General features: G+C 41.5%; 1 protein-coding gene across 1 annotated transcript in view; it reads left to right on the forward strand.

Moving 5' to 3' along the window:
• Positions 1-16,093, forward strand: part of POLR3B (RNA polymerase III subunit B) — an 83,767-nt gene that overhangs the window by 44,932 nt on the left and 22,742 nt on the right. The window contains exons 19-20 of the mRNA XM_018557770.1: positions 923-1,050; positions 9,389-9,598. Coding sequence (XP_018413272.1) covers positions 923-1,050; positions 9,389-9,598 — 338 coding nt within the window. The remainder of the gene's footprint in view (positions 1-922; positions 1,051-9,388; positions 9,599-16,093) is intronic.

Raw genomic sequence — 16,093 nt, forward strand, 5'->3', positions numbered from 1 at the left:
TTTGTTCCCCATGGTCCCTGTGTGTGTTGTAAAGTGGGGGACAAAAGTAGCCACCCTCCAAAAAGAACAACAGTGTCAGCACCAATTCAGATATGATTTGAGGATCTACAGCCGACTGATAGACAAATAAGATACATTTTTGTTAATAGTTCAGGTACTTGAATGTAGTGTCAATTTAAAGTGACATTAAAATTAGAGATTTTTTTTCCCTCCCCCAATGTTAATGTCAGCACTTACCTTAAAGGAGAACTATGAGGTGAGTGCTTTTCACTCGCCTCATAGTTCTAGCTGACCTGTGACAATGAGACTGTCACAGGTCGGCTCAGTAGATCGGGAGGTGAGCGAACACATACCGGCGTTTGCTCAGTAGCTCGCAGTATACTGTGGCATCTCAGTATACCGCGAGCTGTAGCTTGCGGTATACTGAGCTTAGCGTGACGGGAGGACACTAGTTTGTGTCCTCCCGTTACCCTAAGGAGAACTATGGGGAAAAGCCTTAACCCCATAGTTCTCCTTTAAATAATGTTTCTTAATCCGATCTTCTTTCCTGCCCTTTTCATCTGTCCCTCCAGCGCTGCTGCGAGTCTCCGATCCAGCGCTGACTCCTCTGTCCTTGCTTGCACTTCCTGTCCCACGGTGTCTGCATGCGGGTGCACGCGTCCATATGCTTACCTTGTGTCTCTCCTCGTCTCCCGGCCGAAAATGTGAACTGCGCATGCGGCCGCCCGAGAAGCTGCAATATATGAAATGTGTTTTTTGGTTTAGATATGCTTTAAACACATTTCATCCATCCATCCATCCATCCAGTAGGATATTGAAAGAATTTTAAAAGGACATCAATAGCCCTTTTGCATTTGGTATTTAATTTTTATATGTTAAATGTATCATAGTCTTTTCTTTTTTTTCCTTCTTTCTTTTCAAGACATACAACACATTTGGAGATTGAGCCATTTACATTACTTGGAGTTTGTGCTGGGCTTATTCCGTATCCTCATCATAACCAGTCCCCAAGAAACACTTACCAGTGTGCTATGGGGAAACAAGCTATGGGTAAGGAGAGTATTTGTTATTAAACTCTAGAGTTTTAGTCTTGGTAGGTGAAGCTGATCATTTTTTATTTTATTTTTTTATTTGACTTTCCACTTCCTTTAAGTAATGGTTTCCCTTTTTTTTACCTCTCCGTTAGAGTAACTGTGGCAGTATGTGCAATGTTGGAGCAGTAGCACATTAACCTAAGGCCTCATTTACATTGGCGTTTAGGGCCAGTCAGCGGATTCTTGTGGATGGAATTTCAGGTGGTTGCGAGAAGCTGCAGCCGGGAAGTTTGTGCAAAGCAATGACAGGTTGACAAGCGCTCCAGATGTCTGTGGCTGTTCACATGTATCCACAGATCCAGAGTTACCTGTGGCTAGGGACAGATGACTGGCCCAGGATGTAGACAGATTGCAATCACAGCCAGTCATCTGTCCCTAGCCACAGGTAAGAGTGGAGGACAGCTGCAGCTCCTGTCATTGCTTTGTACAGGCTTCCGAGCTTCCGAGCTGCAGCTGTCCGCAAACCAACTGTGATCCCAGCCACAAAAATCTGCAGATTTTTGCTGCATGTGGCAACAAAAGCCCATGTGAATGAGTCCTGACACTCTAACAGTGCTATTAACCATAATATAACACCCTCAGCACAAGCGCAGCTGTACCTTTAAAGTCTATGTATACTTTAACCATTAACTCCTTTTTGCTCCCTTTTGGGCTGTTAAAATATAAAATTACAAGCTTTTTGTTATATTTATTTGATGCATGCAAAACAACCCCCCCAAAAAACAAAAAACTGTTGATCCAGCCAGAAATCCAGTGAGCTTATAACTTTGTACACTCATTGCCTCTGCTGCACTGAAAGCCCAAACCGTGTCATCATTGCTGCCTAGTTCACTTCCGTAGACTTTAGAACACTTCCCACTATGCTACGGAGATGAGGAAAGGGGGAGCTGTTCTGTAGACCTAAAACTCTTCAGTTCTAGGGTGATAATGCTGTTCCTCCATAGATGCAGTACAATAAATTAATATTGTCATCCTAGGACAAGGAATGGGTGTTAATCTCAGGTTCGTGAAGTGAAAGTAAAGGGGGAAAAAGAAACTAATACATCCACCTCATCTAAGGACATTTTTTAGTTTCAGTTTAAAATGCCAACCCGCATCTAGTAAGCCACCGTCTGGCTGTTTAGTTACAATGGCCGAACGGAAGGTGGTTACAAGATCAATAGGAATGCTTAAAGGTCTGAAGGGTGTTGGGGTCAGGTGTGACTTACATTGATGGTCAGTGGGGAAAGAGCATCCTCTTACATTGATGGTCAGTGGGGGAAGAGCGTCCTCTTACATTGATGGTCGGTGTAGGAAGAGTGTCCTCTTACATTGATGGTTGGTGGAGGAAGAGCGTCCTCTCACATTGATGGTCGGTGGAGCTAGAGCATCCTCTTACATTGATGGTTGGTGGAGCTAAAGCATCCTCTTACATTGATGGTCAGTGGAGGAAGAGCGTCCTCTTACATTGATGGTTGGTGGAAGAAGAGCGTCCTCTCGCATTGATGGTCGGTGGAGCTAGAGCATCCTCTTACATTGATGGTTGGTGGAAGAAGAGCGTCCTCTTACATTGATGGTTGGTGGAAGAAGAGCGTCCTCTCGCATTGATGGTCGGTGGAGCTAGAGCCATCCTCTTACATTGATGGTCAGTGGAGGAAGAGCGTCCTCTTACATTGATGGTTGGTGGAAGAAGAGCGTCATCTCGCATTGATGGTCGGTGGAGCTAGAGCATCCTCTTACATTGATGGTCAGTGGAGGAAGAGCGTCCTTTCATCATATTACATTTCCTTCTTGAGATTACGTACACTTCAAATAGCAATTACTCCTGTTCGATGTTGGAAGTGACCCCAGAATAAAAAGGTATATTGCACACAGCTCTGTTCAGAAAATCACAGCACATTGCCATGAAGGAGTCCCGATTTTGGAGCCATTTGCAGATTTAGTGCTTAATCTTTGGAAGATCCAGGGCCACTCACAAAGAGAAAAATGGCTCATGCCATTGCATGTAAAAATGGACATGATTTATGATGGGGCCAATAAGCTTTTGACCTTATCAGGAAGTGTTTAAGCTGACCAGTTTGCATTTTGCATTTTTTTTTTTAGGTGTCACAAACCAGGACTAATAAAATTAGGCATGTGATTCAATAATGACAAGCAGTAAAAATGACCGATAGATAGATATAGGCAGCTCAAATCCTATTCTATTCAAATCTTCACTTTTCTTTTAAGTCACACCTGACCTCAGACCTCTGAACATTCCTATTGATCTTTTAGTCACCTTCTGTCCGACCGTCGTAACTGAACGGCCAGACAGTGGATTCCTTGATGCGGGTGGGTGTTTCAAACTGAAACTGGGTGTAATTCACCTTATTGCTTGCATGCTGACTGAATGTGTGCGGACCCAGCACGGCAGCTCTGTGAACGAAGATTGGAGGGAAATCAGTACACGATCTCCCACTGATCTCCTCTTTGGTCTCTGAATGCGGAAATGATGTGTATTACATCATTTCCGCCTTCAGATGTCAATTCTCCAGCTTTTGTAGCCATAGAGAAGCTGGTGAAGCAGATCTCTGCTTCATCAGCTTCTTTGGGGGGTCCCTAGGTGCCATAAGGAGGATCTGTCACTGTAAACTTGCTATCACATAGTGGGATTCTTAGCCCCCTATGTGATGGCAATAAAGTTATGTGTAAAAAAAAGAAAAAAGTTTAAGAAAATAAAAAGAATAAACATTTTAAAGTCCCCTGCCTGTACACACACACACGTGCGTCGGTTGACAATACATGTGAAGCTGCTCATGTTAAAGTGCCCCCTATGGCCAATTTTGGGTATGTTAGTTTTCTGCGATTTTCACGGGTGCATGCAATTTTAAGGCTTGACAAATTTGGTGTCTATTTACCCGACGTGACTCCGTCTTTTATATTTTACCCAAAAATTGGGTAATTAGGAATGCACCGATACCGGTATATTGGTATTCAAGCCACCCTCTGCTTGTGTATCTTCCATTATTTGGCTAGTGTGATATGTGACCTACATTATGACTGCCAAGCGAAGCTAGTCTGAAAAAATACTTAACACTGAACTCCAGGCAAACCACTAAATACACAGATGAAATACATATATGGGAGCTATTTTACTTGAAATTTAAGGAACTGGCAGGAAAATTTCCGGCCAGTCACTGTTCGGGTATTCCAACAACGGGACACCCACTGCTGTCGGAATACACTAGCCCAGAAGGAGATTCGTCCATCCATGCTGTTTAGCGTGGATGGAGGAATCTGTGATATTTTTTTTTCGTTCAGCCTGCAGTTTGAGCAAAAAAAATATAACGGTGTATGGTCAGCTTTACAGGTCATGTCCCTTCCCCAATATGTGAATGGACAGTGTAAGGAGCACTCCCTTTCCCAGTATGCATTTTGCTGTACAAGCACAGGCTGGTCCCAAACCAGAATTGGTTCCTAACGCTGCTTGCATTTAAAAATACATTTAATGAGGTATTAATGATTATAGACCTGCTTCAGTTTGTGTATTTTATATTTGCCTGGAATTCAGCTTTAATATTCAGTAACAACCACCCAGGACTCCAGATTCTGCCTTGTCTGCCCTCTGTGGAAGGTTTAGTTTCTTACCACACACAGTCATACAAGATCAATGTGTACAGAAAGCCAATTCAGTCCAAGCACAGTCCTTTTGTGGTAGTTGCAGTGAATTAGGTTTTTTTTTGCTCCTTCCTTCTCCCTCTGCTTTTTGTCTGGAGTGTCATTTGCAATTCATTGTCTCTGTTTTCTGAGCTGGGTGTATTCAGCTGCTGTGACCCCGGGTCTTGCACATTTAGCTCCCTGGATACAATGCACTGACGTTACCACTGATGGTTGGGATACAAAAGCTGCTAGATATCTTCAGCAATAAAAAAGGCCTTTGTTTCTGCGTGTTATTACTAAACACCTGACTAAAGAATAAGGAAGCTGATAAAACCCATTATTGAAGATATTTTGGCACTAGACAGAATATGCAACAATCAATAGAGGATTGTGCTGGAACTAGAGTTTGATTACTTAATCTTATATTGACAAGTGATGGAGAAAGTTTGTGTGGTTGTAATGCATACAAAGTATTGAATTGTAAAGTGTGTGTAAACCTAACAATACATTTCTCTTATTTGCTCCTATTAATTTATGTTTTTTTTTATATATGTTTATAATAACTGCAAAAAATACCTGTTGATCCTGCAAGACAGGAAATGTGTTACTGGCAGGATCACCAGTTAAAGATTTAGGAAAAAAGGGCAGCAGAAACAAATGCACCTTCTAAGGACTTGTAAATTGTGACATATAATTTCTTATTTTGTTTTTGGGTTTAGATACACTTTAAATGTTTGTGGGCAAAGTCAACTTTCATCATTAGACATCTGCCCTCCAATGATCAGGCCAGCTGGTAAAACTGTATTTACTGCCGTACTAGAATCCAGGGTCTGTTTTTTTTATTTTTATTTTTCTTCCAGTAAGCTAATGTGGCATGGAATTTGTATTTTTTCTTCTGCTCTAATGAAAGTAGAGGTAAACCCTAACTAAATGATTGTTTTCTAAAGCACTGAGTAACCATAAACATATACAGATTACATACCATAAAAATTCTGTATTTTGAATTCTGTATTCTAGATTCCATATCCCAAATTCTGTATTCTGAATTCCTTTTTTAAAAATTCCGTATTTCAAATAAAGTGTTCTCGAGTTCGGCGTTCCCGAGTTCGGCGTTCCCGAGTTCGGCGTTCCCGAGTTCGGCATGCGGGATTTTGTAATACGGAACTTGGAACTTGCAATACGGAGCCTGGTATCCAGAGCTTGGTATACGGAATTGGGAACTTGGAACACGGAACTTGGAATACGGATTTCGGAATTTGGAATACTGTTTTCGGAACACGGATTTTGGAATACGAATTTCGGAATACGGAACTTGGAAAACGGAATTTGGAACTTGGAAAACGGAATACGGAGCTTGGTATACGGATTTGGGAACTAGGAATTGGGAACTTGGAATACGGAATTCGGACCTTGGAATTCGGAACTTGGACCTTGGAGTTTGGAACATGGAACTTGGAATTCGAGTAGTTTAGTAGTTTAAAAATTTGTCGTGTCATTGGCTTTGGTTTTCTTACAAGCATCTTCATCATTGTGTAAACTTTGTGCTTTTTTGGAATAACCGAGATGTGGTTAATTTTCTTTTCAGAACAAAGTGACTCTGCTCTGGTCCCTTTTTGTAGTTTTCTGTATCACCTCTATAATAACCGCAGTAACTTTATAGAGCTATAAACCGTTTTGTTGGGAGGATTGTGAACATAACAATACAGAACATCTGACTTGTTATGACCTGAAATTTAATCTAAAATGAACTAAAATCAATGTTTTGTTCTGTGGTTGGTTAATTGCATCAGTATGCCTGGATTCTGTATTTTACTGCTGCAGGCAATTGCTGGGCATTAACCGGTAAACCATGCCCAATATGGGGCGCATTTAATGTCCATATGGTGGGCTGTTTGTACAGTAGAAAATGCATAATTCATATAGAGAATAAAAAAGAACAAATAAGGTGATGCTGCAGGAAACCTGAAGGGTTATTTCTTTTAACCACTTGCTGTCCGGAGCATTTTCTTACTATTTGCGCACACATGATAAAATATAAATTTTGGGCTAGAAAACGGCTTCAAACCCCCAATCAATATATGTTCTGAAAGCAGAGGCCCTGTAGAATAAAAAAATGCTAGTTGCAATTTTTTATGTTGCATGGTTTTTGCACAAAGGTTTATTAAACCAGGATTTTTAGGAAAAAATAAACTAAATAAAAATTAAGTGCACATAAGCATAATATAATACCCAATGTTATTGTAAAATATGAAAGACGGGGTCACAAGGGGTAAATAAAGACGGGGTCACAAGGGGTAAATAGATACCAAACATGTTAAGCCTTAAAATTGCGTTCACCCGTGAAGCTGCAAAAAACGCCAATACCCAAAATTTTCCCTAGAGAACACTTTAAACTCTACCGCTCATCAGTTTAGTGCTAACAGTAATTGATGGCCCTAGAATTCTTGCTCCCACTCCGACGTTCGCGACGATATGTAAGGTGTAGCGCAATTGTCGTTTTTCGTTCGTAGGCGCACCAATGTGTGTTTGCCTGGAAGGGATGGGGGACTTTTTTTTTTTTTTTTAAATCGAATTTTTTATTTTGTTCTTATGTTACTTCAATTTTTTTTTAAACACTAACCTTATTGCTATCACATTGCTAACAAGCCCCCTATGTAATGGCAAATAGGCCATGACAGGTCCTCTTTATGGAGACATCTAATGTCACCCAGGGCCCCCAAAGAAGCTGAGGAAGCAGAGATCTGCTGCAGCAGCTGTGTTCTTGTTTTAACCACTTCTGCGAGCCGCCATCTCTAGACTTATTGCGGCCCATAAGTGGTTAAATCAATCGTGTCCATTTTAAGTGGACTGTGCTATGAAAAATATACAAGTATAAAGAGAGGTTGCCTTCAGTGAAATGTGCAAACAATAAGTGGGTCTGGGGATATAAATCCCTGAATTGTAAATGCAATTCTGGGCTCTTTCTGTAGCTTGACCCTGTCCTTTCTGCCAAGCCTGTCTGTTGGCCAGTGAGGCTGCCCGTTACATTACAATGAACCCTGTCCCACCCTTTTTTTTTCTCTAATCCCTGCTCTTACCTGTAGAAGAAGGCAGGAAATACTACCCTTTCTTGATGCCCACACTTCTAAACTCCAGTCACTAGAACTGGTCCTCCTATGTCTGCTGGGAAACATATACTTCCATATGATCCCCTGAAGCTCACTTGTTCCTCCCTCTGACCTCATGTCCCCATCTTCTCCTGCAGTGTTATGAGGTCAGAGGAAGGAACCAGTGAGAACTGAGGGTGACCAAGGAGATCCACATTTGGAAGTGTTTGTTTCCCAGTGGACATAAGAGCACCATTTCTAGTGATTGGAGCTGTCGTTAGTGATTTGTTTCCCCTACTCTTGCTAATAATAATAAAAAAACATTTGGCTGTAGATATGCTGTTAAGTTTCAGTAGGGAAACTCAGGCAGAAAAGGAATGGCTAAGCTAACTTTTTACAGGAAAACGTGGGATTTGCCTATTTCAGCTGCCTAGTTTCCGGGTCTACCAATTGTTTTGTCATGTAGTTTTTACTGGTGGTAACCTCAGCTTATACTTTGATTTATTCACATGCACAATCTCAATAGCCTTGGTTCCTGAGTGTTAAAAAAAACACAAAATAAATTATGGAGCCTATAGCGCGGTCGGTTTTTAACCTTAGTGTCTGGAGTTTGGCTGCCCCATCATGACTCGTGCACATTCCTACTAGCCTGTGAGACAGCCCATTATACTGTTGGGCCAGTAAGAATGTGTGGCAGCTGGGGAGGGATCAGGCAAGCTTCAGACTCTACCAAAATGTTTTGGAGCTTTGCCTGTCAGAAAAATGGATTTGCAGGCTGCTGCATTGCATGTTCGGTATTAGACTATCAGATCTTTACTAGGGATGCACCGAAATTAAATTTTTAAACAAAAAATAATATTTCTGTCAGTCAAAAGTTTTTACATTTTTGTTTACTGTATGCGGCTTTGACAAAATATTATGAGTCTAAACAGACCCCCGATATTTCCCTTTTAACATAGAAAAAGAGATTGAGGACACTGTTCTGAGCTCCTGTTATGAATGAAAAGGTAGCCTCTGTACTGAGTGCTCCTGTCCATTCACTGCCTCGCTCAGCATCCTGAAGGCTTTGCTCCTCCCCGATGGGCAGCTGGATCCTCTGTGTCCCCTTGGATCCCCACCGCTTCTACTAAGTAATCACTGAGTTACTTTAAAAAAAAAAAAAACCTTAAGACAAAAGCCCAAAATACTCCCCTTAATATGTGAAGTGGAAAATTTCTGTAGATTGACCAGTGGTATGGTCCTCTCAAACTGTGCAGCACGATGACATCACGAAGAAGTAACAGTCTGGCCCAAATGCTGAGTGCGGTGCTTGATCCACCGGTTACCACTTCTGGAAGTAGTGCCAGTTAGGGGCATGGATCTCAGAATTAGGAAAATCATCATAAGGAGAGAGGACCCTTGCGAGGAGATGGGCGTTAAGCAAGTGTGCATTGGACTTAATTGTACTTTATGTTTATCTACTTGAAGGTTACAGATGAGTTTTAATAGGATTTTCTGTGTCCCCATAATATGTATTACCGAAACTTCTTTATATGCAAAATATCATTTTAAAAAATATGATTTAACTTTTATTTTCTGTTTTTTCATCAGGGACAATTGGATACAATCAGAGGAACAGAATTGACACTTTGATGTATTTACTGGCATACCCACAACGGCCGATGGTGAAAACCAAGACCATTGAGCTTATCGACTTTGAGAGACTTCCAGCAGGACAAAATGCAACGGTGGCTGTGATGAGCTATAGCGGGTATGACATTGAAGATGCCCTTGTGTTGAATAAAGCTTCTTTAGACAGAGGTGAGTGCCAGATTAGACCAGTGGTCACCTTTTTTTCACATTGTGAACAGATTTAAAGCTTAATTTCAGCCTCAACTTCAGTCATGCACAGTTCTACAGGCTCCTCTCCTGCATTGAAAATGCTTACTCTGATTTCGCTGCACTCTGTTAGCTTCTCGTAGTGGGCAATAGAAGCTGTATCCTCAGTTCTTGGCAGGGACATCCAGCATCATCTAGCTTTTCCTCCCAGGAATAAATATCCCTGGCCTGTCCCTTTCATTCATCCTCCAGACACGCCCATCAAGGCATTTTGATACCTCTTCCTAAGAGCCGACCCATTGCTTGCATAAGAGCTAAGGGCATTTAAGAAAAAGGGGTTTTATTTCAAAATTTCAGTAGCATTTTGATGTGGTGTGGAGAACCAGGAAAGGCACAATTTAAGTATGTTGCTCTTCAGCTTTAAAAAATAAGTATATTTGCAAACAAATATTTTTCTTGTTCATTAAGGGACACAGTAATTCAGAGACTCTTGGGTTACACTGCCACCGACAGGAGGATTTGCACTCTGGCAAGAAAAAAAAAATATTGTAGCCCGGTGTAAGCACTCCTACTCCCAGTATTCCTCATTTTTTTTGCTAGTGTCCTAGGAGGATGGTTGATGTTCTGCAGAAAAAAGTCTAACTTTTTGGGAGTTTTTTTCTTTGAGATTTCTTCTACATCACTGCTTGAGCTGGTCTGTATATGCAGCTATGCGGCTCAGCCTTTTCTAATATTGTCTTTAGAGTTTAGTACCTAGACCCCACTGTACTGGACATTAAGGGGCTAACCTGGAATGTGACCTTTGTCACCGGGCTCCACACTTTGGCCCTTTCCAGGCCAGAGTGTACTGATTAAGTTGGACATGTAGGTTCTCTCCAGATCCTTCTATGGTACAGTCCCAGGGGTGACTCACTCTGTGAGCATGATTATTATTGTTATTACTAGTATAATACAGGATTCATAAAGCGGCAACAGTTTGCACAGCTCTTCACACAAAGGGCGACAGTATAATTACAGTATAATTAAGGAAGAGAATGGATAGCTAAGAGAATCTTGCTCGTGGAAGCTTACAATCTAAAGTTAGTGAGTAGGCCATACTGTCCAAACACCGGAAGCTACCACATTACTAGAACAGGGTTCTCGAGTATCTAGCCTTATATCCTGAGCAAAGTTGTGTTCCTCTCTCCAGAGCGACATACACAGTTGCAGACACATGGGGTACAGTCCTGCTGTACTGGCTATCTCCAGCACATGCTTCACTAACAGTTTCAGTGCTTCCTGCAGTGTACCCCTTGAGATGACAAACACGAATGGTCTAGAATTTTGCCCCTCTGCTGCGGTCCACGAGGATTTCACTGCAATTAGCACTATGGTAAGATTTTCCTGGTGCACCTGCTGTTCTCAATCTTACTTTTATGGGGACTGGAAAAACCCTGACAAGTTGTTTTCCCTCCCAAAAGTTTATTAGCATTATACCCATTCAAGCAGAATTTGTTAAGTGTAATAATCTATTGGTGGGTCAGGGACTTTCCTGTCTTAATAAAGCTTTAGTCATGCTACAGGGGATGCACCTGTTTTCAAGTACCCTGTTGACAAAGGCTGGAGGCATTTTTCTACTGACAGGCCCCACAGTGCAGCCTGTCTTGACCCTAGCTGACAGGCTAAAACTGCACTACCAGTTTGTGGCCCTGCCTTGGTGCATCATCCGTGGTGCTGGCTCTTGGGTTATTCTCGCTGCACTCCCATGGCATCTTTATTGTGTGTCACCTAGATGACCTTCTGCTGATCAACAGTCACACAGGTTTTGGTGGACAGTGTGGTCCTAACTGTCCAAAATCTGCAAAGGTTCCTCCTGGGCAGAACTTTACATTGCAGCCTTGTCAGCCTTGTATACTCAAGGAGCAGACAATTGCCAGGCTCTTCCAAATCATCAAAATCTTCTGTCCCAAGGTAGTTTGCCATCGTGCTTTACTGTTGCTTTCTTTCACAACATGGCTGTTGAAGCCCAGGTTCACAGTGTTAGGGTCATCTCTGAGTCTGATTTCTTTTATGCTAAATGCTAGGAAAACTCCTAGCAAGGTCAGTCATTGGACATGGAAGGCATATTTCATTTGGTGTGAGTCTTAGGGCTTTCACTACAAGAGTTGCCCCGTTGGACAAATTGTCTTCCTGCAGCTGGGTTTTGACCAGTGGTTGGCTCTCAGCACTATTGAGGGTCAGGTTTCTGCCCTGTAAATTCTGTATAACAGAATATTGACCTTTCTTTGGCTCTCGGCACTTTTGTTCTGTTTCTGTATTAGAGACCATTGGGCTCTCAATCTCTGTTTAAGACCTTTGAACAGAGGGTCTCCCCCCTATGACTCTATGGGATCTGAATATGGTTCTCTGCACTTCAGAAACTGCTTTTTGAACCCATTAGAGATATTCCTTTCTCTTCTCTCACCCACAAGGTGTTGTTTATTGCAGTCATCACCTCCGTGAGGTGACTGTCTAAATTGGCAGCTTTATCCTTTTAAGGAACCCTTTCTGTTTCTGCACATGGGGGTTTTGTTGAGGCCCAGGTCTTCCTTCTTGCTTAAGGTAGTTTCTGCCTTTCCACCTCAACCAGGACATTGTTCTTATGTCCCTTTGTCTGGCTGCAGTTCACCAAAAGGAATTTTCCCTCTATTTCACTTTGTTTTTTTAAATTCAATACTTTTAATTGTTTTATGAAAAACCGAACAAGAATATCTATGACAGTAAACAGGTTGTAAAGGACAAATAGAGATACAAAAGGATCGTCCGAGGCACATGTACAAATCACTTATCAATATTACAGCAAGTTAGGCATAGGAAGTCATGGGGGACTAGTGTGCATTAGTCAACAATTGCATAGTTAGGTGCATCAGACGACCATGATAAACATAAGAAATCTGAAGAAAAAGAAATAGAAAAGGGTGAAAACTAAAGCTAGAATTTGAAAGAAAGTGAGGAAGGGCAAAGAATGAGAAGAAAGAGGGAGAAGGGGGCCGAGGGGAATATTTACGGTTGAATATTTATTGTATGATCGGGAGGCTCCAATGTTCAAGTTCCCAGCAAGGATTTATCAAAATTAGGTGGTAAAAAATTAGAGGCCCACAAATCCCAAACATTGCGAAATGTGTCCAATCCACCGAGTAGTTTGCCTGTCAGTTTCTCGTTAATCACAACCCAGTGGAGTCTTTTTTTTAACAGCTGATATGCTCAATATTTTACTTTAATTTAATCCCTGATGGACCCCGCAAGGGTGCTTTGGCATCTTGCTGTGCCATCTCTAGGTGGCTAAGACAGACCACCATTCAAGCCTACTGTATGGTTACAAGAATCCGGTTCCAACCTTTCCGGTCAAGGCGCACTCTTTTAGATCTTTGAGTGCTTCTGGAACTTTTCGGCATCAAACATCAGTTTTGCATGGCTGCCATCTGGTCTTCCGTTCACACATTCTATCAGGTGGATGTTGAGGCCTCATCTGATTCCAGCTTCAATCGTTGGGTCCTTCAGGTACCTTTTTGAGTTGCTAGCAGTTCCAGTTTTCTTTTGTTTTCTTTCTGCTGCTGGCATGTTTGCTGTGTTGCCCACCCCTTGGGTGCACTGCTTTTGAATGTTCTAAAGGTTTAAGCCTTCCTGTTTCCCCTTCATGAATTTAAAGAAATTGATTTTATGGTGAGTACAAATATATCCTATTTTTCAGTAGCAGCAGTGACAGCATGTGTCATTTTCGGTAATAATAAATAAATAATTGGTGCACATAAAAAGGGTAACAAGACACCTGCTAGTCATAGTATTATTGGTAAAGCTGATAGCAGTGACACCAAGATTAATTTGACACGCCAGACAGCTTTTGCCATCTAAACAAACTCAAAGATGACACAGAAAATCGAGCTTCACCACTTCTTGACAAAAGAATGGCACCTCCAATTACAATCACTGAATAGACAGACGCCTCTATCTCATTGTTCTATGAGATGAAACCGGGGTCCAGAAATTTGAATAAAGGCCTGCTTTGCTCACAACACTCCTCTGCCTAATGACACGTACAACGCAGCACTGCTGCACCCCCAACACCCCGTACAACTTAAATCTAACTTTTGTTGCCCAGAAAGGATCCTAAAGCACGATGCAAAGACACCTAAAAGAGCATGTGGATGTGCGCTGCCAGACAATGGGCCATAGAATCAGCACAATGGTCGTTGAGAAACAAGTTTTTATTTTCTTATGGTTTCTGTTTTACCAAAGAGATAAAAAGCCCACTTATTGAATTCCTGTCGTATTGACTGAGCCGCAAAGGAGGAAAATGGGGAACAGCAGGCGTTAATGTGTAAGATACATTTCTGGGCATAATTTTACAGCAGCCTGGCAACCGATGCAACCATCTTGTCTAAATGAGGAATAAAAGGAATAGCGTGTGCTGTGTATAGTGGCGTAAAGGTGATCCTTTCCTTTTTAACCAGAGCCTAATTTATTTCTCACTAATGACTAGTTCCCCCTAAACCTCTGTCCAATTAGCTAGAAGATAAAGGTGAGGGTGGAATTTGTTTTGCAAACAGTAAATGGTGACATTGACGGACACGAAACATGAATGAATAGAAGAAAAGGCAGGAATTGTATGCCACTTGGATCTCTATCATGGTGTATTTTCAACAAGCCCATATTTTTAGTTGTTTTTGCTGTGCTTACGTTAAACTATTTTTTTAAAGGACTTTCACATTTTAACAAGCTTGTTGCACCATATTTTTATTATATGTAATGCAGAGATCTATACCTTTAGCCACTAGAGGGAACTCTCAGTGGCTCAGTGCAGACTGAGACTCATAACTCTGAAAGTTGAGAGGTTATTAGCCACATGGGAGGATCATTTCATAAAGTTAGAGACCCTGTCATCAGCCTAAAAAATTGCAGGTAAAATCACAGAAAAATCTAGTATTTTAAATGCCTACTTTGCATTGTTTTTCAGCACTTTACAGTGGGCTTTTAAGCTAGAAAATGTAACTACTCCAAGAAAAGTTAATTCCACAGCAAATCCCTCTTTTCATGTCATAGCCCTCTCTTCTACTGGGAATGGTTAATTACTCTGTGTTGACCCAGCTCCCCTGCCTCTTCCTTAACCTCCCTACATAACTTGTTATGTATCTGTTGGGGAATAGAAATGAAGGGGAATATTATAGAGTTTCACTTGAGTGACAACTATGAGTCTGCTGGGGCTGCTGACAACGCGTCCAAGATGGTCGCGCCAGGCAGAAGTCTTGGGGCTTTTGGTTGTCTACACAAAGGAGGATTTTACAGGTAAATAATATGGATAAAATATTTTAAATGCACATATAATCACATGGGAATATTTTTCTTGCCTTGTCAGGCAATGGAGTCACTTTAACACACCAGAATGAGGATCCGTATTTTCAAGTGACTGTTGTTTTTAGCACCTGCGATTTTAAACAATATATTCACATGACTCCAATAAAGATGCTTAGGGCCCAATCACATGTGCTGGGCCCCATGCAGTGCATTACCACATGCAGGGTACTGCATGTTAAGGCAGCCCATTCAAGTGAATAGCTTTCCAATGCACCACAACACTGGCCAAAAATCAGACATGCACCTTTTTCCCCCCAATGCAGCGCACCCCAGCACACAGTAGTGCATTGCATCACAGCTACATTCCTTCAGTATATTGGAGTGCCATTGAAAATTAATACTTTGCCTTTGTGTTGTGGTAAGCCATGTGTTCACACAAATAGGTGCGAATGGGTCCTTATCCTTGTGCTAAAGCTGCAGAATTTAATTCACATTCTCATGCATGTCTTTAGCGATAATGTGAAAGTATTAGCACATTATGGCAGATGTGCCTGAGAGGGACGGCAGCGGTGTCCTTGTGGGGAAGTTCCGGCCGTCGGGCGGCAGGTTGCCCTCTTGCTTGTGCAAAGCAGGACTAAATGTAGAGTGAGGGAAGCCGATTGTTCGTTTACATGTGAACTCGGCAATGTAGCCGAGATCACATGTAAACAGTCTGCAGCCTCCTCCTCCCTGCACTTACCTCTCTCCTCTGGTTCCGTCCTCCGCCGACCAAGTCTCTCCTCACTGCAGTGAGCAGAGCGGCATGGGTTAAAAGTAACCCTGCCGCTTCATGTACACAGTGAGAGTGGAGAGCTTTGCTCTTCCTCTCTCACTTGTCACAAGAGTTCCAGCACAGTTGGAGGTGACAGGGTCAATAAAGAGAACCTGTCACCTCCAATTGCTATCACACAGGGTATTCTTTTCTCCTGTGTAATAGCAATAAAGTTAGGTGGAATTTTTTTTTTAATGATAAATAAAAAAAAAAATTAACATTTCAAAAATATGAAATATAAAAAGGTGATTAAAAAGTAAAGAATAATAAGAAACAAATTATTAAAAAATAAGAAAATAATTATAAAAAATAAACAATAGTAAGATAAAAAAATTATAAAAAGTAAATAAACTAAA

The sequence above is a fragment of the Nanorana parkeri genome, unplaced genomic scaffold, assembly GCF_000935625.1.
Source record: "Nanorana parkeri isolate BGI_ZX_2015 unplaced genomic scaffold, ASM93562v1 scaffold14, whole genome shotgun sequence".
In the NCBI taxonomy this organism is placed as follows: domain Eukaryota; kingdom Metazoa; phylum Chordata; class Amphibia; order Anura; family Dicroglossidae; genus Nanorana; species Nanorana parkeri.